This window comes from Chelonia mydas, chromosome 11, assembly GCF_015237465.2.
Source record: "Chelonia mydas isolate rCheMyd1 chromosome 11, rCheMyd1.pri.v2, whole genome shotgun sequence".
NCBI classification, from domain to species: domain Eukaryota; kingdom Metazoa; phylum Chordata; order Testudines; family Cheloniidae; genus Chelonia; species Chelonia mydas.
This window is the reverse complement of record NC_051251.2, coordinates 58,700,983-58,724,800: the sequence shown is the minus strand read 5'-3', so window position 1 is coordinate 58,724,800 and position 23,818 is coordinate 58,700,983. Positions and strand designations below refer to the sequence as shown.

Genomic DNA, 23,818 nt, shown 5'->3' with positions numbered 1-23,818 from the left:
AGGCACAGTGTCCCTAATGTGTTGCCCTGAGTACACGAGGGACTCCTCCTGTACTAAAGTCTATCTAACAGCAGGTGGACAGACTGGCCACCTCATGGTAGGCTTAGCATGTATTACTCAATCCTGTTGAGATGGTATTGTCTTCACTTTCAAACACTGTTACAGATGCTCTTGAGAAGCTGAATGGAGGTGGCTGGTGAAATAGAACGGAGTCTGGGCAACCTCTTTTCCTTCAAGGACAAGGACTTTTTCCTACCCCAATGAAGGCCTGGTGGACCAGGAATGAGAAATGTGCTGCCAGATGTGAGGGATGTGACCTACAAAAAAGAGACCAGTGTTGTTGTCTGGGCGAGTCAGACAACTCCCACTGGAATGGGTGTTCCTAGAGTTCCAAACCTGGAACAAGACCTAGTGGATGTGAGGAAGCTGTAGGTATCATCTGACCTGCAAGTCGAACAGCAGAGGGAAGATTCCTTCTGGAGAGTCTATGAAGAAGGCATAGCTCTTATAGATGGGGAAGGGGTGACAGCTGAATTAGCCACTCACTTGCCTTGTTTCGAGTTACGGGGAGACTTACTTTGTCGCCTAGCACAGAGTACGCTGGACGGTGAACAGTACATCAAACTCTTTCTACTCCATATATTCAGGCAGGAAATACTCAAGCTCGCCCATCAGGTACCAATGGTGAGCCACCTGGGCCAGGAAACAACTCTTGGCTGTCTATTACCCTGTTTCTTTTGGCCCAGAATCCATTTGAAGATAAGAGATTATTGGGCTTCCTGTCCTGATCGCCAACCGGAAGCCCCCAAACAAGTGTGAGTGGCCTCATTGTTTCCCCTTCTATTGGTGGAGGTCCCATTCAAGTGGATAGAAGTACATGTCATCATCACCTGTAGAGAAGAGTACTGCCAGTTATTAATACATAATGGCTGGCATTGACTATGTCACCTGTTACCCAGAACCAGTTCCTCTACAAACCACTACAGCCCTGGTAATAGCAACAGAGCTGTTAAAAATAGTTGTGAGAGTACATAAGAACGGCCATACTGGGTCAGACCAAAGGTCTGTCTAACTCAGTATCCTGTCTTCCGACAGTGGCCAATGCCAAGTGCTTCAGAAGGAATGAACAGAACAGGTAATCATCAAGTGATCCATCCCCTGTCGTCCATTCCTAGCTTCTGGCAAACAGCTATGGACACCATCTCTGCCTATCCTGTCTTATAGCCACTGATGGACCTATCCTCCATGAATTTATCTAGTGTTTTTTGTTTTTTAACCTGTTATAGTCTTGGCCTTCACAACATCCTCTGGCAAAGAGTTCCACAGGTTGACTGTGTGTTGTGTGAAGAAGTACTTCCTTTTGTTTGTTTTAAACCTGTTGCCTGTTAATTACATTTGGTGACCCCTAGTTCTTGTGTTATGAGAAGGAGTAAATAACTCTTCCTTATTTTCTTTATCCACACCAGTCATGATTTAAGAGACATCTATCTTATCCCCCCTCAGTCATCTCTTTTCCAAGCTGAAAAGTCCCAGTTTTATTAATCTCTCCTCATATGGAAGCTGTTTCATGCCCCTAATAATTTTTGTTGCCCTTTTCTGAACCTTTTCCAGTTCCAGTATATCTTTTTTGAGATGGGGTGACCACATCTGCAGGCAGCATTCAGGATGTGCGTGTACCATGGATTTATGTAGAAGCAATATGATATTCTCTGTTTTATTACCTATCTTTTTCTTAATGATTCTCAACATTCTGTTAGCTTTTTTGACTGCTGCTGCACATTGAATGGATGTTTTCAGAGAACTATCCACAATGACTCCAAGATCTCTTTCTTGAGTGGTGACAGCTAATTTAGACTCCATCATTTTATATGTATAGTTGGAATTATATTTTCCAATGTGCATTACTTTGCATTTATCAACATTGAATTTCATCTGCTATTTTGTTGCCCACTCACTCAGATTTGTGAGATCCTTTTGTAACTCTTTGCAGTCTGCTTTGGACTTAACTATCTTAAGTAGTTTTGTATCATCGGCAAATTTTGCCACCTCACTGTTTACCCCTTTTTCCAGATCATTTTTGAATATTTTGAATATTATTGGTCCCAGTACAGACCCCTGAAGGACACGATTTACCTCTCTCCATTCTGAAAACTGACCGTTTATTCATACCCTTTGTTTCCTATCTTTTAATCAGTTACTGATCAATGAGGGGGCTTTCCCTTTTATCCCATGACAGCTTACTTTGCTTAAGAGCTTTTGGTGAGGGACCTTGTCAAAGGCTTTCTGAAAATCTAAGTACACTATATCCACAGGATCACCTTTGTCCACAGGCTTGTTGACCCCCTCAAAGAATTCTAGTAGATTGGTGAGGGATGATTTACCTTTACAAAAACCATGTTGACTCTTCCCCAACAAATCGTGTTCATCTATGTGTCTGATAATTCTGTTCTTTACTATAGTTTCAGCCAGTTTGCCTGGTACTGAAGTTAGGCTTACTGGCCTGTAATTGGCAGCATAGGCGCTGACTCCGTGAGTGCACCAGGGCACACTTGGGGGAAGGGGCGGAACTGGGCAGGAAGAGGTGGGGGTGGGCGGAGGCAGGGCAGGGGTGGGAGTGTGAGTGAAGTGGGGTTAGGACCTAGGGCTGAGCAGGGGTTGAGCATCTCTGGGGAAAGTTGGAAGCCGGCACCTGAGATTGCTGGGATCACCTCTGGAGCCTTTTTTAAAAATTGGTGTCACATTAGCTATCCTCCAGTCATCTGGTACAGAAGCTGATTTAAATGATAGGTTTCCTACCACAGTTAGTAATTCTGCAATTTCACATTTGAGTTCCTTCAGAATTCTTGGGTGAATACCATCTGGTCCTGGTGACTTGTTACTGTTTAGTTTATCAGCTTGTTCCAAAACCTCCTCTGACACCTCAGTCTGGGACAGTTCCTCAGATTTGTCACCTAAAAAGAATGGCTCAGGTTTGGGAATCTCCCTCACATCCTCAGCCATGAAGACCGATGCAAAGAATTAATTTAGTTTCTCTGCAATATCCTTATCATCCTTGAGTGCATCTTGATCGTCCAGTGGCCCCACTGGTTGTTTAGCAGGCTTCCTGCCTCTGATGTACTTAAAATAAAGTTTGCTGTTACTTTTTGAGTCTTAGGCTAGCTGTTCTTCAAATTCCTTTTTAGCCTTCCTAATTATATTTTTACACTTAATTTGCCAGATTTTATGCTCCTTTCTATATTCCTCACTAAGATTTAACTTCCACTTTTTAAAGGATGCCTTTTTGCCTTTCACTGCTTCTCTTACTTTGTTGTTTAGCCATGGTGGCACTTTTTTGGTTCTCCTACTATGTTTTTTAATTTGGGGTATACATTTAAGTTGAGCCTCTATTATGATGTCTTTAAAAAATTTCCATGCAGCTTGCAGGGATTTAACTTTTGGCCCTGTACCTTTTTAATTTCTGTTTAATTAACTTCCTCATTTTTGTGTAGTTCCCCTTTCTGAAATTAAAAGCTACCATGTTGGGCTGCTATGGTGTTTTCCCCGCCACATATATAATTTAATTATATTATGATCACTATTACCAAGCGGTTCAGCTATATTCACCTCTTGGACCAGAGCCTGTGCCCTATTTAGGACTAAGGGAATGGCTACACTTGCAGATGTAGAGTGCTTTGAGTTAAACCAGCCTTCGTAGAGCGCAGTAGGGAAAGGGCTGCAATCTGTCCACACTGACAGCTACAAGCGCACTGTCGTGGCCACATTAGCAGCTCTTGCAGCGGCCACAGAGAGCAGTGCATTGTGGTAGCTATCCCAGCATGCAAGTGGCTGCAACGTGCTTTTCAAATGGGGGGGTGGGGAGTGGAGTGTGACAGGGAGTGTGTATGTGGGGGGAGAGAGAGTGGGTTTTTGGGGGGGCTGAGACCATGTCAGCATGCTGTCTTGTAAGTTCAGACAGCAGCAGACCCCCGCCTCTCTCTCTCACACACAGCATTCCACAGTAATGGTTGCTTTGTCTCAGAGCAGATAAGCAGCCGGCTGTCAGAAACGGAGCTTTCAAAGGGCATATCCGCATTCCTACAGCAAGTTCAAAACAATGAGAAGAGTGGCCACTTGACTTAAGGGGATTATGGGACATTTCTGGAGCCTGATCAGAGCGCAGTAATGCAAAGTCTCGTTCACACTGACGCCCAGGCATTTCAGCCAAGGCGCAACAAGCATTAATCTTCTCGCTGAGGTGGAGTACCAGGAGTGCTCTAGACATGGAGTCAGAGCGCTCTACGTGCCTTGCCAGTGTGGACGGGCAGTGAGCTAGAGCGCCCAGGGCTGCTTTAATGCGCTCTAACTCGCAAGTGTAGCCAAGCCCTAAATCAAGAATTGCCTCTCCCCATGTGGGTTCAAGGACTAGCTGCTCCAAGAAGCAGTAATTTAAGATATCAAGAAACTTTGTCTCTGCATCCCATCCTGAGGTGACCTGTATCCAGTCAATATGGAGATAGTTGAAATCCCCCATTATTATTGAGTTTTTTATTTTTATAGCCTCTAATCTCCCTGAGCATTTCACCGTTATTATCACCATCCTTGTCGGTTGGTTGGTAGTATATCTCTACTGCTATGTTCTTATTATTCAAGCATGGAATTACTGTCCATAGAGATTCTGTGGTACAGTTTGGTTCATTTAATATTTTTACTTCATTTGACTCTACCCTTTCTTTCACATACAGTGCCACTCCCCCACCAGCATGACCTGTTCTGTCCTTCCGATATATTTTGTACTGTGGTATTACTGTGTCTCATTGATTATCCTCATTCCACCAAGTTTCTGTAAGTTACTCTCCTGTCGAAAAACATACACAATAATTGAAAAGGAGTGCCTTGTAGTGAAGTGGGTTATTGAGACACTAAGATACCGTCTGCAAGGCAACCACTTTAAGCTGGTGACTGACCACACCCCACTAAAATGGTTGAACTACATGAAAGAAATAAACAAGAGTAATGAAGTGTTACCTTGGCCCACAATCCTCCTCCTCCTCAGTTGAGCATCTCCCTGGCTGTCAAAAGAAGAATGAGGATTTCTTCTCACAAGAAGTGGGGAGCACTTCTTCCGCAGAGAACGCTTCAGTCCAAAGGAGGGAGCTCTGTTGTGGGGTGAATAAACCCCCATGCTGGCCTAGCCACCAAGAAGATAATGCAGCAACTGCCAGCCAGCTGGGAAAATAGAAGAAGCAGTGGGATGGGGCAGCTGTCAGAGGAGCAAACAGACTAGAGAAGGAAAGTCCTGCCAGCAAATGGGTGAAAAGCCACGCAGAGACAACACCTTAAAGAAGGTATGATTAGAATCGCAGGCTGAAGAAGTAGGAAAGAGCTCATGCTATGGCAGGAGGAATTGTTGAGGATTGATTCTGCCTGCCTGGTTTAAGGGTCCTGGACTGGAACCCAGAGAAATGGATGGCCCTGGGCTCCCCTACTGTTCCCTCAACAGAGGCTTAAGAACCAAAAAGGGTTTTCAGGCCCCTGGAGAACCAGAACCAGCTAGCCCCCACCAAGCATAAGGGGAAACCCATACACCCCAGAGGGGCTGAAACTAACACCCTTCACAGAACGGGATTGCCATCAAGACTCAGGCAAGAAGGGCTGAGTGACCATCCTGCTGAACCAAGCAGACTTTGTGCAATGCTCCGTCCCACATCAGCGCACCAGCCCACAATAATTGCAATTATTTCTCCACTTTCTACATATATCCTATAATGGGGAGTGCTCCCCTCATAAGTGCCTGCTGCTGCTTGTGGTATTGCAAGCCTTTTCCCTCTCCTGGCACCTCTTTGTTGGTTGTCAGCCTTGCATGGCAGGTCTTCAGTGGCTCGGCCCTCCAGCCAGGTCACACAGTCAAAATAAACCCCTTCTGAGGTTGCAGAGAATCCAACAAAACTGTGTATCTGCCCTCACCAGTGTCTTCAGCCCTCTGTCTGGGCCCTTTAAATTCATCCCTTCACTTAGGCTTCCAAAGGAGCCTTGTGCCTTTCTCAGGGTTTAGACTACTTCGCTGGTGGCCAGCTGGGGAAACAATGGCCCACCCACTACTCCGACTTTCAGAACAAGGACCCTATAAACAGCAGCTACGTACCACTCACTTCAATTAATTGCTGCTTGTTCCCTGGGCCTCTTCCCACCTGGCACCTTTATCTTTACTCCTTTCATTACAGTTAAAAGTTCTCAGGTTCTCTCTCCAAGCTTAAGCAAAATGTAGCCAGAACCAAACTCTGATTGTCTCTCAAGCTTCTTTGGCCAGAGAGGCACATCCTTCCTTGCTTCTGTAATCCCAGCTAGGAACTGACCTGCTAAGGCCCTGCATCTCCTTTTATCTGAGCCTGCTGGCCTAAGATTGGCTGCTTCCATGCAGCCTCTCTAGGCAGACCAGGAGGATCCACCTTCCCAGCTTCTTTCCTGGGGTAGGTGTGTAGTAGGACCACATGGCCTCCAGCAGGGAGCCATGAAGGTCTGATATACCATGTCACACATCCCCATAAAACTTATGGAAAAAACACTTCTACTCAGGAACTCTTGAAGTGAAGCTTGATTTTTTTTTTTTAAGTGAATCTTTTTCAGCAGTATGAAAGGCCAAGATAAGCCAAAAAGACATTAGGAAAATCTAAAATTTGAATGACCTGGACGTTTTTATACCCCCATGTCTGTAATATTCCTTATGTTGTTTGTCCCAAACTTTCTGAAAAATTTCTATCCTGGAATGGGATGTGGCATAAGAAATTTCAGATAGGTTGGTTTGTTTTTAGTGAGATAAGGTTTGGTTTTGAAAATGAGTCTTCTAATGAGAAACTAACTTTAGCCTTAATTATGGAGGAACTAGCATCCTTCTATAATAGGAACCATGTGAGTGAGTTTAACAAAATATTTCAGTTATAGTACTATGCAACCCACAAATTGGTTTCAGTAATTGGCTTTGATAAATTATTAGCAAAACAGTACCTTGTCCTCACTTGCTCACTGTACAGCTTTTTCTTGTGTCCTCCCAAATTTTTCAGTCTCTCTGGTTTTACTGAAGGATTCATATATTTCCTGAGTCCATCAAATAATTGGGTGGTACTGTCTACAATGCCAGTGCTAATTATTCACTTTAATATCAGTGTTTTCCTTTTGTAGCTGAAACATTCTGAGGCAGATCTTCAGAAGACCACTAAACATTCCATGTTTATTCGGATTCCACCACCTGAAGACAGAACAGATCCTCAAAGGTTCTTAAGAATAATTTTTGTTAGTGATAGTTAAAAGTGATACCTCTATGTATCTGTCCACGTGTTGTTTATATGACATTTCACAAATGTAACTGTTGCAAGTAAGTACAGTACTATTCATACAATCATACTTCCTGCAACACTGGGGAAATAAATTTTCTAATAGTCAACCTAAATTGGAGGAATTAGGATCATACTTCTTTGTCTTCCTCTCATCTATTCTGCATGAAGGCGAGGAGGAAAGGAAAGGAGAGTTTCCCAGGACTTTCTCCTTTCCCAGACCTCTGTAACACTTCAGTAACGGCCAGTGGAGCTCCCTGACTGTGTATGGAGTACTTGCTAAGGGCCAGATCCTGCAACAGGATCTGCAGGAGTGTACCCCTATACCCCCACTGAAGTCAGTTGGGCTCCATGCAAGCACAGGTTCTGCTCACATGGATTCTGTTGCAGGATCTGATCCTTAGTGATTGGCACTTCATTTACAGGCAGAGTGAACAGAACAGTGACTTCTTCCTTGCAGACTTAGTGTGTTGGTATGAAAGCTACCAGTCAAGGCTCCTATCTGTTGTACATGTGCTTTCTGAGCCTAACCCTGGAATGGGCATGACAACCTTCTTCCATTCCTACGGAGGAATTAGGGCTCTTCTCTTCCCTCCTCCTATGCTATCTGCAGGAGAACAGAGGTTCATGACTGAGTCACAGACATGGTATCATGATAACACATGTTGAAAATGGTCAGAACCATCCAAGTCCAGAAACTTGTCAATCATTTCAACATGTCTATCTGCTTGTGACATAATACTGTCACCGTGGCCATGCAGGCTGATGGGATGGCTCCAAAATGCAAAGCCAAATGGCAAACATTTCATAATTTAAAAATAAATTAATGTACAACCATCAAAATTGTTTGGTGTTCCCAATGACACAATAGGCAATGGAAATCACTGCTGTGAGGGTATGTTCTGAGTACAAAAATCATGAAGCATGAAAAATAGTGTTTTTATAGTCTGATAATGGAACTTTACCAAATAGAATTTTGTAAACAGTTATAAAGTGATTTTTCTCTTGGCTGAGAGAGAGCATGAGAAATTTCAAACTAAAGGACTTTTTTTTCAGAAAGTGTGTGAAAACGACTTATACAGCGTGCTCTCAACCATAGCTATAGCATTGTTTTTTTAATTCAAGAATAATCACTTTGGAGTACTCTGTCATCATTATGAGATGAGGGACTTCTCTTTCCCTTCCAAAATAAAATCTTAACATCTAAGGTCCTGTGGGGGAAAAAACATCAAATGTATTACCTGTGACATTACAGTGACACTGAAGTAGCATAGAGGTTATTCATTGTTTTTGTAAAGATGATTTGTGCATTATCCTTACACAATTTTCTTTTACTACTGATCTTATAATGATTTGTTTTATTTAGTAATATTACCACAGCACAACACTTGGGATACCCAGCATTCTTATCCCCAGATCTGAATGTGAGAGAAGAGACTCATGAGAAGGATATTCCTACAACATCTGGTGTGCCTTCTGATGGTTTAGAAATGCTTCAGAGTGTTCTGAATAGAATGTCTCCTCGAAACAGGCAAGAAATGTGCAGAGGACACAAAATGGATTCCTTCTTATTTAATTTGTGCACTTAGCCTCGTTGTTTTTTAAAAAAGTAGTAGTAATAGTTTTGATATGGGGGCATGAGTAAGTGGTGGTTCATTTTGGTACTTACTGTTTCTGCCTTCATGCTGTGCAGAATCATCCTTCACAATCTGCACTGATGGCAGCACAGTCACTTGCAATTTTTCTCTTTATCTGCTAATTTTACTGTCTGTGACTTGGCTATACCAGTGCAGACATTCACTCAGAAAGGATTTTATTAGGAAATAGACAGAGAGTTGGTCTTATAAATAAAGGTAGAACCAGAGTAAAGCTAATCTGCTACATTCATTTATGGAAGTACTCAAAGAAGAGGAGCAAATAGGAATGAAAAGAGGAGGACCTCTTCGATGAGCATCTTAGTTGTAATTGCTGTCACCTGTCTGTCTGACAGCATAGTGGAAGAATACCCTTCAAATAGCACTGGTGGGACTGTCATTAAAACAAAGTGAGTTGGTGAGGAAAATGTCTTTTGTAGTGATATATGTGTACTGAATCTAGATTTCTTATGTTTTTTAGCTGTACAGCAGTTGTAAATGCCAAAAAATGGAAGTTCATGCAGTAAGCCCTTTGAACTTTTCCTTAGTTACATGCTGTAGTCACTGATGAACAACCTTGCAAGTTTAGATATTATAAATGTCTTTACTGATTCTTCACTTTAGGTTGGAAAAAATGAAAAAGGAATATCGGGGTCTGAAAACATGGCCCGAAAAGGCTGAGTATTTAGACCAACTCATCATGAAAAGGGGACCTAAAATGACAACAGAGGGGACTACGGTAACTAAAGAGCATGTAGAAAGCATTCTGTATACACTTTATTATTATTGCTCTTCTTGTTGGTGAAACATTACCAGTAAATAAGAAAAGGAGTTCTTGTGGCACCTTCGTGACTAACAAATTTATTTGAGCATAAGCTTTCGTGAGCTACAGCTCCCTTCATCGGATGCATGCAGTGGAAAATACAGTGGGGAGGTTTTATATACACAGAGAACATGCAACAATGGGTGTTACCATACGCACTGTAATGAGAGAGACTGGACTTAAGTGCAGAGTTGTGCTCTGTGCATGAAGGCCTATTATCACCATATCTAACAGTGGTCCCCAAGCTTTTCACGGTCGCACCTCCCACTTACCCTATCTGGGCCTCCTCCCTCCCCCTGGGAGTAGGGCCATGGCTTGGGGGTGGGACAGGGGGCACTGGACAGGGGTAAGGAGACCGAGCCTGTGGCCACAGCTGGGGGCAGGGCTGAGGCTGGGGGCGGGAGTGGAGCCGCAGCTAGGAGCCAGCGCCATAGCAGAGCTGGGGCTGGAGCAGGGCTTGGTGGTGCTCCATTCCTGCCCCCTAAACGTTCCTCTATGGCCCCTAGGGGAGCATGCCCCACGGTTTGGGGACCACTGATATCTAAGAAGGACATGCAGGATGGACTTTGCCTAGCTAGAAACACTGACAAACTTTGGAGATGAGTATGGGGAGAATGAATTTCAGAACTTCTCTGGTTTTCAGAGATCTGTATCTCAAGTACTTTAACCATAAAATCTTGTTGGTTAAGAAATTCTTTTGCGAAACCTGTGTTTCGTGCTTTCCTGCCATGTTGTCCCAGATGGGATAAACTAGAAGACCAGGGTGCCCACAGCCTTCGTGGAACTCTGAGCGAACATGTATAAGGGACTGGGAGTTCCCAGGAGATCTTCGGTTTCTGGGAGACTCTGGTTTGGAGGTTGAGAGTGGCTGGGTGGTGGTGCCCCACTTTCCATGGATGAGCATCAGCCAAGTGGTTTGAGCCTATAGATGTGTTCTAAGGCCCCAGAGCTAGAAACAGTGAATGTGCCCAGACCCAGGTGACTTAGAAGCAAGTGATAGTTACCGTGCAATTGGGTCCACTTACAATTGACTAGTGACCATACAGAGTAATACTGGGCCAGTTTGTAATAATAGATATAATGTATTTATTCTAGATTGTTGAAATGTATCCTCAGCCTTAACACTATTCTAAATTAACTTTTGGCAGGGAATTACATTATTATTATTATAATTATTAAATTAATTATGATTACAAAATAAAAGTAACAGTCATCTGCACTAATCTCAGTAGTTTGCTTCCCCCTCTTGAACTTCACCTAGCAAGAAGAGAGACTTTCTTTTTTGTGTTTGGCTTATGTTTGACAGAATGAGCTGATGAAAAGAAAAGTTGTAACAAATAGTCTCTTTCTAGGGTTTATTAACAATATACAGAGCTACAGTATAAGCTTACTTGACAGATTTAAAATGTCTCTACTAAAGTTCACAAAGTGACACTCTGAGAATTTGCACATCAAAAAGTGTGATTCTGTAATGATGATAATTCAGGAGGAGAAATTCAGATACAGTACTGGCAAATAACCTTTCACTTTTCACCTTTTTTGGGTTTTAGGCTTCTCGCTTCAGGGAAATGGTTGGAAAGATACAACATGCTACTGGGGAAGGAATCGGAAGCTGTTCTGACACATCAGGTTTGGAGAACATTAGTATTTCATATTTTAAAAAACAGCAAGTGGCAAGGACAGTGCCAACAATACGATTTTGAGCCTCTTACCGATGCAAAATATAAAAATCTCTTTGCTCACAATTTTAAGTATCATTGGTGTATATATAAACAATTATGAATAAAATAATTAAAGAAGCCATATTAGAGAAGGGAAATAGTCCTAATCAGAGTCAAAATATGTGCTCCAAATTTTGGTCTTAGTTCAGTTTTAATTTGTTTTTCCTTATAATTTAGGGAGATGCCATGTGTTTTAGAGATACTGCCATACAAACCTGTGAGGTGAATTTTAAGGTTTGTGACAGGCTATTTGTTATGGTAATGATTAGCCAATGGATGACTTGCTAGAATTAGTGTGAATATTGGGAGGTTATGCATATGAGTTATCAGTAAGCAGGTGTTGTAGATGACCTATTGTGAGCTGTTACATTCAGTTTAATGAACTGTATTGGACATGTTATTACATGTGAGATTTGACCAAAGCAAAAATCTACCATGGTCTGTGTTTTCGGTTATTATAAAGTAGTACACAGTAAAATTACATACAGAGACAGGGGACTGTACTTCCCATGTTGGCAAATATCCAATATGTTCAGCATAAAGAAGTAAATCAAGTGATTGGAATATGTCAGCCTTTTGTGAAAAAGACTGATGTTTTGTCAGTTATTACTATAACATAATAAAGGCTTTAGAATGGAATGTTTAAAATCTAGAAAGGAAATATTTAAACGGTATATTGTTAGTAGGTATCTCAGCAGTTATAGGTGAAATTGCATAAAGTAACCTGTTGAAATTTATTATCTAGTCAGCCTGGTGATCTAGCTAGTTCAGGAGATGAAATTTACGAAGTAAATCAGTTTTTTACCTGCTTTGTGTAACTTGGCAGTGTCCCTTAAACTAATGAAGAATAAATTGGAATTTAAACATTTTTTCTGCTTGTGATGTGCTTCATACCTTGTTAGTAAGATTAAGAATGTATATAGTTCCTAATTATTCTTTTCTCAGTTGAAGATGATTCACAATTACAGGAGGAACAGCTATTTGGATTTGAGGTAAAGGTGTTTATTCCTTAAAAATTAATTGCATTTTCATAGAATGAAATGTTAATGTTTGTACTTCGGGTTTGAAATACCATAACGCCCTGAAACCATTAGTTTGAATCTCAGCAGGGGTCATCTCAGCTCTTTGCATTTCTGAGGTAGGTGGATTAACTCTCTGTGCTCATTTACTCATTGGGTGAAATGCTGGCTCCATGGCAAAACTCCTATTGGCTACCAGGTTTCACTTTATCTTCAAGTGATGATCTGGTGGTGGTCATTTAGAAGATATGGTATAAATGGAGGACCTATCTGTCCTGAGTAGACATTAAAGATCCCATAGCACATTTTGTCTGAGTAGAGATTTTCCCTCATATCATTGGCTAAAATTTTTCCTTCCCTGATTTATATTTTTACTAGGGTGACCAGACAGTAAATGTAAAAAATCAGGACAGAAGGTGGGGGGTAATAGGTGCCTATATAAGAAAAAGCCCCCAAAATCAGGACTGTCCCTATAAAATTGGGACATCTGGTCACCCTAATTTTGATTGTCAGCCTTCATGCAAGGGTAGCTGGAATTCACATGTGTTATATATATATCGTGGACAAGGCTTGGAACACTTACCTGACACCTACTAGTTATGATGGAAAAAACCTTTGCCATTGCACCACTACTAGAAGCGCTCACTCTCCTCCAACCCTGCAGCTGCAATGAATTAGACAGTTGCACACTGTTTGTTGTAACATATTGCTAATACAGTTTTTAAAATGTAGCTTGAGTGTCTCTGATTTGTTGGTTGCTTTCATTCACTCTGTCATTTTTTCATGCTAGATTGTGGTCATCTTTGTGTACGTTGTTTCCAATGTCTCTTTTATTTTTTTTTCTTTCCTTCCACCTCCTTATATCCCTTTCCATTTCCTATATTGTATGCTCTAACTTCTCTGCTGTATTTGTCTTTCTCATGTCTGCCCAAAATCTTTCACAACCCAGACTTCTCTTTTGTGACTTTAATTATTCTCTCTCTCCCACCCACACCCATATATCTGCACATATGCATTCTCTCACACACTTTCTCCCCCATGCATAAATGCTTCATAAATAGGGCTTGAAGAGCTTACCATACACCGATTAGCCAGAATGCTTAACTAGCTCAACTTAGAAGCCTGGCAAGAAATGGAAACCTGGTTGCTAAGTGTGTAAGCAGATCAGTAACAAATATATCTAGCTGCAAAGGTCATGACTAGGAATTCTGATTTCTTAATTTTTATTAACTGTATGTGTTTAGGTTTTGAATTGGATTAGTTGGTGCCTGTTCAGTTAGAAAAATCGGATTCTGTAGTTTTATTTGACCCTCCTTTGAAGCAAAAAAAAAAAAAAAGAGAGAGAAGGGGAAAGTACCAAAAGTAAAGAAAATGAAGCCATCAGCTGCTGAAAAAAATTCATTTGACCCATTTCTCTCTTCCAAGCATAACTCCTGTTACCAGTATATCATTTGTTTTGTGTTTACATGGTTTGGTTTCACTGGGAGAAACTCCACACTTACAGATCACTAGTTTGAGAACAATGCAAGTAGAGATATATTGCAGTAATTCTCATGAGAAGAACTTTGTTAAAGAGTAAAGGAGGGAGAGAAGATAGGGTGGAAGGACCCAGAGAGTTTTAAAATCTTTTTTCATCCAACTTGATTATCATACACATTGTAAGGAAAGTGATCACTTTAGATAAGCTATTACCAGCAGGAGAGTGGGGGGAGAGAAAACCTTTTGTAGTGGTAAACACCCATTTTTTCATGCTTTGTGTATATAAAAAGATCTTCTATGCTTTCCACAGTATGCATCCGATGAAGTGAGCTGTAGCTCACGAAAGCTTATGCTCAAATAAATTGGTTAGTCTCTAAGGTGCCACAAGTACTCCTTTTCTTTTTAAGATCTTTAATAATTCATAACCTGAGGACGTTTTCTCTTAACTCACTAAAAGCCATATTATACTGGATCAGTAACCTCTTTGGCCTGAAAATAGATTTCCTATAAACCTTGTAGGTTATGCAGCCCAAGATATACTTGTTATCTCATAAACAGAAAGCACAAAGACACTCCAAGTACCAAGCATAGTTTTAAATAGTTTTCTTTTCTGTGAGTCACATATGATGTGAAGAATTTTCAGAGATTTAGATTTTTGTTTCTCCAGACAAACAAGAAAATAATCCTATTTCTAGAAATGGGAATGTCTGGCCAACAATTATTATTATTACATCCTTCTCGCACCAGTGTTGGTGCACAGGGCAGAAACTAGTCTCTTCCATCCCTCTCTGTCATTTGCAGCTGCTTCCATCCATTCTATGATGTTGAGATAGACTGGTCTACCCTCCCTGCTAAGGATTCTTAAGGTTTCTCTTGAGTGTCCTCATTTCTTCACACCACTTGGTTTCCACTTGACAGCTTCATGTGGGAGTCTGTATGTTAGCATGCAGAGTAGCTGACCCAAATATATCCAACACTTCATTCTAATGGAGATGAGCTGCTGGTTGGTGATAAAGTCTCTCCAGCCAATGCCCAGAATCTTTCATAGGCATTTATTTTGGAAGACATTAGTTTTCTATCTAACATGTTTAATAGCTCTCCAGCTCTGACAGCTATACACTAGCATTGAGATGACATTTGAGTTGAAAACTCTGTTTTGTTTTGGTACTGTATATTTTGTATCTCTATACATTGTTGAGTTTAGTGAATACTGTGGATATCTTTTGATACCCCGCCTTCTGCACTTTGATGTGGATGCTGCCGGTTCCAAGCCAAGATAAAATGGAGAGCATTGAGAGCAAGGCTAACCACCTAGCTTATTTAAAACAAACAAACAAACCACACACCTCATTGGTTATAGAAATGATAAAAATTATTAAAATGATTGCTTAGTGTTTCATGAAGTCTCCTGGTGAAAGCAGAACCCCCCAAAATTTGAGTCTGGCAGCAAGAAAACACTTCTCATGTTCCTGTCAGTTACTGGAACATGAGAACAATCTTTCAAATATCAAAGATCTCACCAATTGTATGGGAGGTGGACAACTATGGACTTGAAATGCTGTGCATCTGTGAGAGCAGACTGACAGGAGTGACTAGGAAGCGCTTCAAGCAAGAGAAAAAACATTTAATCTATTCAGGTCAGGTCGTCAAGACAATGTACACTCAGAGACGGTAGCACTCATTACGACAGATTCTGTAGGAAAAGCCCTTATCTGGGAACCTATCAGCCAGCGATGCATGTAATACATAGGAATTTAAAAAAAAAATCAAAAGAATGCTAACTTTGATCGTGTTGTTTACCTTTCCTAGGGGCCTGATCTAGCTCCCCACAGGAGTCAATGAGAGCTTGGTCATTAACTTCGGTGGGAGTTGGCTGAGGCCCTAAATAGAAGTACTGTAATGCTGATACATTTTATTTTAATGTAACATTTTCTCATTTCATTTACTTTTATCCTGTTTTCTGTAGCTTCTGTTTTATTGATTGGCATAATGTTGGATATTTAAAAGCTATTTACATGAGTTATTGTTAAAGGGGGATTTTTGATCTTTACTTTCAAATGTTTATAATAAAAAACCCCAATGTTATTTAAGCAAAAAATCCAGACTCTGGCCCAAATTTACCAATTACATAAATGGTGGTAAAAGTTGATTGTAAAACAGATGGGAATGGTAAAGTCCTGCACAGATTTGGCACTTAATGAGTCTGAAAAATGAGTGTAATTTATAACAGTGTAGTATTCTCGGGGTAGTAGTTCAGTCCTGGTCTGAGTGAGTGCAGCTCCTTTTGAAATTAGTGTGAATAGTGCACCTGCTTTCGCCAGGGGTGAATTTAGCCTGTGGTGTTGGGAACAGCATGGGCTTAAGTTAAAGTAGGGGAGTTTACTTTACCTTGCATCCTTTTGTTAGTTTCCCCACCCAGTGGGCCAAGTTTTGTTCTGCTACACTGTTGTAAATTCATAAAAATTAATGTGTAAAGTGTGATTTGTTTTGCAAACCGCTGAATGCCAAATCAGTGCAATTTAACTACTTTCCCATTTACACTGTACCAATTTAAATCTGATGGTTAACTATATACCACCATTTAGCTCATTGCTGAAATTGACACAAAGACTTCCATGAGACTTGCCTCTACTCATTCTAGGCTACGTTTTGGACTTTGACCTTTAAACAATATTAGTTATTATTAGAGAAAAAAAAATTTTTTTTCTTTATTTACAGACTGAACCCAGCAAGGATTTTGACCTGCCCTTGAGAATTGCAGAGACCGTATTGAGAAGTGTGGAAACAGATTTAAGTGATGCCCAGGAACATTCAGAATCTGAAAAAAATCATCTTTCTGTTCCCAGAGAGACTGGAATATCTGCATCTACTATTTCTCAAAAGCTGCCAACTAAGAAAGTATCTGAAAATCTGACTAGGAAATCTTCAGAAGATCAAGGCAAAATTGTGGACTCGGAAAGTAGTATTGCTATACCTCTAGAGAGGGAAACAAAACTGGGAAATAATCATGGCAAAGAAGAAATAGAAGATCTGGAACCAGCAGGCATATCTTCAAAGAGGCCTGACCCGTCAGGTTCAGAAAATTATCCAGTAATACAAATACAGGTATCCACTTGCAATATACAGACTGTTTCAGTACATCAGCATCAATAGTGAGTTTATTTAAAGTGCTCCAAACATAGGTCTAACTATTTCTCTCAAAGTGACTATTCTTTTTAAAATTTAAGTGAATTTTCTGTGATGGCTGTTCTCTGAGATATACATTGTGATGCTTGATGATGACTCATCCACTCTCCTCTCCACAGTGTTGAGGAGTCTCTAACTTTTTTGTCATATTTAATTTTTTTAATCACTTTTTACTTTAGTTTCTATCTCTCTTTGAAAAGAAATTGCCACTCAAGGCTGAGGCTGTAAGGGGACACCTAAGTTTCATTTCAGGGGCAGACGCTGGATTTATGCTCCTGGAGTCAGTGGCTTCATGCTTTGAGAATTCCCTCCTTGGTTTTGCTCAGTAGCATGAACCCAAGAATGCTGAGTTTCACATAACTTTAGAGAATACCTATTTGATATAAGTAGGGCCCTATCAAATTCACAATTCATTTTGGTCAATTTCATGGTCATGGGATTTTAAAAATAATAAATTTCATTATTTCAGCTCTTTAAATCTGAAATTTCATCGTGTTATAATTGTAGGGATCCTGACCCAAAAAAGAGGTGTGGGGGTGAGGGATCGCAAGGTTATTGTAAGGGGAGTTGCGGTAGTGCTACCCTTACTTCTGTGCTGCTGCTGGCGACAGCGCTGCCTTCAGTGCTGGGCAGTTGGAGAGCGATGGCTGCTGTTTGGGACTCCAGCTCTGAAGGCAGAGCTGCTGCCTGCAGCCACCACTCTCCAGCTGCCCAGCTCCAAAGGCAGCAGCGCAGAAGTAAGGGTGGCAATACTGCGACCCCATAAAATAATCTTGTTACCCCCTTGAAACTCCCTTTTGGGTCAGGACCCTCAATTTGAGCAATGCTGGTCTCCCCTGTGAAATCTGTATAATATAGGACACACAAAAGACCAGATTTCATGAGGGGAGAATAGATTTCACTGTCTATGATGTGTTTTTCATGGCTGTGAATTTGGTAGGCCCTAGATACAAGTAATTCTCTGCGGGGGTTGGAAGTAAATTTGGGTCTAAAGCATGGCCTTATCTTTATGATCCCAGGTGTGAATTTAAACCAATATATTTATATCAGTATAACACACGCACCCATGTAGACACTCCAGTACGTGTGCCTTTTTTCAGGTTAGCTTATGTCGCTTGGGAAATGATTTAAGCTAAATCGAAAAAATCTACTTTTCTACCAGAATAAGTGTGTCTGAACAGGAAGTTACACCTGTATCACTATATCAGTATAACTGGTAAAACTTTCCATTGTAAACAAGTTCTAAGTTCCCCATTTAATAACTAGGTATAGCGGAGAGGCATGCTTGCTTTTTCTGAAGGGGAACTGACAGCTATTCTGACCCAAATTTTCACCTACTCTTTCAGTTATAGTAGTAATAGTAGTGTGTGCACTGTTACTACATCTGTGCAAATAAACAGGCATTAGCATGTGTAAAATACAAGTTAGTCTTCCAAATTACAGATCTCTACGTCAGAAACTTGTCTGCATGCAGTTTTGTGCATGGAAAATTTGAGGTAGCTACTTGTAAAATATAATAATCAGTGTCTTTTACTTAACAAAGCGTTTTAGGTGAGATGCAGTAGCATCTTAATTTTATCTTTGTTAGTCTATGTTAGAACCTTAACGTTATTTTAACACAGAATTTTAAAGATTTCATGATTTATAGGGTTGAAGAACTATCGTTTTTGGTTGTCCAATACATTTTCCCAAAAAAGTAGCACTAGGCAGGCAGCATGGTCAAGTCTAGTTGTAAAAGCACAGGAAAGGGGGAAAGGGAGCCAGGCAATCCAGAATTTTAATCTTAGCTCTGTCACTGACTCCCTGCATGGCTTTGGGTAAATCATTTAGGCCAAAATATTCAAGCTTTGGTGCCCAAAGTCAGGCTGCTAAATATCTATGTAGACAACTTTAAAAAAAAAAAAAAAAAAAAAGTGCTTTAATTGGTCAGAGGGGTTTAGGACCCACATCTTCCATGGAAGCAATACTAGCTGAAGATCAAGCCTCTTTTTTGGTGAATAAATAAGGATTTAGGTGCTCAGCTTTAGGCACTAAAGTTTGAAAATGTTAGCCTTAATCTATGTTTGTTTCACTGTTGGGCATTTATTTCCATTTTACAATTTCACAGACATTTTATTTGGATTGATTTAATGTTTGTACACATTTTGAATATTATTCATACTGAAATTTCTCATGGAACATTTTTTCTTGCATATGTTTTGATTTAATCAGTCTTGAATAACTGTTCTGAGAAAATTAAATAACTGGTGCACTGTTGTCATATAAGAAATTGTTAATTAATCCCCCCTAAAAAATATTTTCTTAATTGATTTGTGTTTTATGTTACAGTACCAGCAACCTATTCTTAGTGGAGACAAGTTTGAACCTTTTTTGGGACATGTAGGTAGAACACAATCAAGTGCACAGAATGAAAAGAAAGAAGATCAAGAAGTGCCTATTTTCACTCTTCTGAAAAACAAACTTTCATGTGCAGACATTAAAGAAGACCAAGATCCACCTGTCAAGGCATCTACAACATTTGCAGCAAGAAGTTCAGATATTAATTTAAGCAAGAACAGTCAGCACCTGTCCATATTAAAACTTATAGAATCAAAGATGAAATTAGAGGAGGATGGGATTAGCTTTAAAGAAGAGTCCCCAACAGTGGCTATAAGAACAGATTTGCCAGAGAAATGGCAAGAGGAGAGACTTTCAGAAACAGAAATAGTATGTCTAAACTCTTTTTTAAGTAAAACTCTTGAAGACTTTCTTATAGATAGACTTATAAAAATAATAATGCTAAAATCTGTTTTAAGCAAAAATCTTGAAGGGTTTATCTCAGAGAAACTTTCAGAAATGGGGATAGTCACAAAGATAGAATTAGGAGAAGAATACCAGAACATACAGAGTATTATTGATGGATCACCAGTTGTTTTAGAGAGAGAGTTACTTGAAAAAGGAAGAGATATTTCCAGGGAAAGGTTTTCAGAAGCAGAAATAATAAATTTAAAATCTGTTTTGAGTAAAAACCTGCAAGATCGTCTCATAGAGAGATTTTCTGAAACAGGGATAATCACAGATTTGGAGTTAGGAAAGCAGCACCAAAACCTATCATTGCAGGGAATTACAGATAGATCACCAGTGGTTTTGGAGACAGATTTAGCTGAGAAAATGAGTGATAGTTGTGAGGAGAAACCTTCCAAAATGGAAATAAGTCTTAAATCTGTTGTAAACCAAAATCTACAATATCTTCCCATAGAGAGGCTTTTAGAAAGAAGGCTAATTGAAGAGGTGAAGTTAGGAAAGGAAGAGACAAACTTTTCTTTGTCAAGGATTGATGAGAGACAACTGAAGCCTGTGGCAGATTTATCAAAGAAAAGTAATGGTCAATCTAGGGAAGAATGTTCAGAACCTGAAATAATAACAAAATATCTAAGTCAAAACCTACAAAACTGTGCCATAGAGAGACATTCACAAACAGGGATAAACACAGAGATGGAGTTAGGAAAGGAGCACCCAAACCACTCATTGAAGATCACCAAAGTCAAATTGCCAATGGTTATGGAGACAAATTCACCTAGGATAGGACAAGATTATCACAAGCAGAGGTTTTCAGAACAACAAATAAATCTAAAATCTGCTTCAGACAAAACTCTCCAAGATTCTCTCATAGAAAAACTTTTGGCAATAGAAATAATGAGTCTAAAGGATTTTTTAAACAAATGTCTCCAAGATCATTTCCCAGAGAAACTTTCAGAAACAGGATTAATCACAAAAGAGGAATTGGAGACAGTACTTCAGAACAATTCCTTGCTGAACATTCTGGAATGTTCCAATGTTCCAGTGGCATTGGAGACAGAATTACACAATATAAGCCAAGTTCATTCTGGTGAGAGTCTTGCTAAACCACATATAATAAAAGGAGAACCTGTTTTAAGTGGGCATATACAGGACTTCCTTCTTGAGGTACTCTCAGAAACAGAAATAATGAATCTAAAGTCATTTTTAAGCAAAAAGATCCAAGACCATATTGTAGAACGACTCTCTGAAATAGGGTTGATCACAGAGGAAGAGTTAAGAAAGATACACCACAATTTGTTTGTGCTGAGAGCTAACGAAAGACTGTCATGGGAGGTGGAATCAGATTTACCTGGGGAAGAGCAAAATCTAAGTCTAAAATCTCTTTTAACCAAAAACCTTAAAGATGGACTTTCAGAAACAAAACTAGTATATCTAAAGTCTCTTTTAAGCAAAATATTGAAGGAAGGTCACAGAGACAAACTTTCTGAAACAGAAATAAAAAGTCTAAAATCTGTTTTAAGCAACAACTTGCAAAACCTTCCTATAGAAAGTGCTTCAGAAACTGGGTTAATCAATGAGATTGAATTAGAGGGAGTATGCCAGAATGCACTGATAGTTACTGATACAGATATACTTGAGAGAGGGCAATATCATTCTAAGCAGAGTCTTGATAAATTCAGAATAATAAATGAAAAGCCTATTTTAAGAAAAGAGAAGTTCGAACTTCCTGTAGAGAATGTTCCAGGACAAGTAACATGTGTGATGAAAAATCTAATCAATGAAACCAAAACCAATAGTGTAATACACCTTCCTCAAAAAAATACTTTAGAAAAAGAGAGTCAAGACCCACAACGTTGTTTTGGTAAAGCAGAAGTAGCACATTCAAACACAGATTTTGACAAATCATTAAAACCAAAGCCCCCGCATGAGACTTTGAGGGGAACACATGAAACAATAGACTCACCTTCCTTACGTGCCCATGATATTGCTATCCAAACAGAACTTAAGGAATATCTCTGCAAACCAACACTTTCCTTTCCCGTAAACCCTCAGACATTTATCTTTGTACATTCAGGGTCTGAGGAAGAAACTAAGTCACCAGACAAGTCTCATGAGAAGTCAAAAGGCAAAAAAAAACGTGCTAAGCATTCTAAGAAGCATGTTGCATCACGCTGCCCACCCCAGGGACAAGTATTAATGTGCACACAGTTTAAAAAGGAAAAACAAACTGGTTTGAATAACTGTAAGATCTTAAAGGAAAAACATAGAAAACATTCTGAACCACCACGTCCAAGATCATGTGTTTCAGAAGCCAAGAAGGATTCAAAAAACTCTACAGTCTCAAACATTTTGAAAAAGGAAAGCCTGAAGCAGAAAGCTGAGCAAGAAAGAGAGAATGATGGGAGATCAAAGAAATCACTTAGCAAGTCTATTAAGATACCAACAGCCACAGTGTCTGAACCACAGCTACAGCATTTGGCAAAAGCACTGCAAGAAAAATCATACGTGAGTAGTTTCCATTTGATTGGTGTGCAGAAGGAAATAGACCTGTAAGAATAATTTTCTCTCAGTTTTCCACCTCATGAATGTCTGAAATAGAAAACTAAATACATGACTTTCTAAATATCTGGAGGCAGAATTATTAGTACAGTACCTCTTCATAAACTGATAGCTTCCAAGTAAGCGGGCCCAACACTGAATCCTTGTTACCCCTCAGTCCTAGCCCCCCACCCCACCCCAAAATGTGTTTGTAATGTCACCCAAATAGGGAAGAAAAATCAAAACTAAATACCTCACTCTTCTAGCCGTTCCTCACCTTCTCCCTGCCAGGGAATTCAAAGAAAACCATCATTTCAATTTCTCTGGCATGTTAGTGAAATAATAGTGAATAACTGTAAATAATGTAGTAAGTTTACTAGAGAGTAAATGTAGCCTCTTGTCTACATTTGCAAAGGGGGAATTGGCAGTTTTTTATAATTTTTGGGTTGCCACAGACACTTAAAGACATCTAAGAATTTGGAATTTGAGGTGTTCCTTTTACCCCTCACCCCCATGTTCCCTGCTTCCAATGGACATGGTAAAGGATTATGCCCCATTGAAGGGTACATGACCAAGGTCTGTAATACCCAAAAGTCCTTCTCAGATAAAGCCCAGAAGCACCAAAGGACACTCTAATCCAGAATCTCTACCTGCAGAGGCTTTGCAGATGAGAGTATGGATGACTTTTTTCTAAAAAGGTCTCTCAAGCATGTGTAGTCAGACCTCCAGGCTGAAAGGGAGCTGTCTCCTTGTAAAAGGAGGAACAGTCTCTTTGATTTGTTTGCTGGGATTGACTTTAGTGGAACTGCCCAGGTGAGAGTATGAAGGATTGGGTCCTGTTGTATTAAGTTAGATGGAATATATGAGCTATGTGTTACCATAACCCAATCACTGTCCAATATTAAACAATGTTAAACAAGGTTCAGGTTTTGGTATGCAGACACTTTAGCTGCTTGGCACCATAGCAAACAAACCATTAAAAATCCTTATTAAAGATACAGAAAAGAGGGAAAAACAGGTAAAGCATTTGAAATTTAAAGTGTTTAAGACTTTTATTTTAAAATTTCTTGTTCCCTTTCCTTTTAGCTGGAGAGCGTTTTAGAAATACCCTCCCTCCTCCTTTGTTTGACAGTCTTTTAGATTGTATTAAGGACGGAATAACTGTTCTTTTGGGTAAAAGAAGTTAGTTAAGATGGGCTAGAACTGCTGTTGTTAAAGTCCGATCCCATTTTATTCCAGGTGGTGTTTGGGATTTACCTGGAGCTAGTAGGGATGGATGTTTCCTGGGTCCTTCTCTCTGGCCTGATCTGATCAGGACATCTCTCAGGAT

The 23,818-nt window shown here is 40.0% G+C and overlaps 1 protein-coding gene across 1 annotated transcript in view; it reads left to right on the top strand.

Moving 5' to 3' along the window:
- C2CD6 (C2 calcium dependent domain containing 6) overlaps positions 1-23,404 on the top strand; it is a 48,000-nt gene extending 24,596 nt beyond the window's left edge. Inside the window, exons 8-14 of the mRNA XM_043525579.1 lie at positions 7,156-7,247; positions 8,674-8,838; positions 9,566-9,680; positions 11,315-11,393; positions 12,431-12,477; positions 16,702-17,088; positions 19,498-23,404. Of these exons, the coding sequence (XP_043381514.1) occupies positions 7,156-7,247; positions 8,674-8,838; positions 9,566-9,680; positions 11,315-11,393; positions 12,431-12,477; positions 16,702-17,088; positions 19,498-22,503 (3,891 nt within the window). The 3' untranslated portion in view covers positions 22,504-23,404. The remainder of the gene's footprint in view (positions 1-7,155; positions 7,248-8,673; positions 8,839-9,565; positions 9,681-11,314; positions 11,394-12,430; positions 12,478-16,701; positions 17,089-19,497) is intronic.
- The last annotated feature ends 414 nt before the right edge of the window (positions 23,405-23,818 follow it).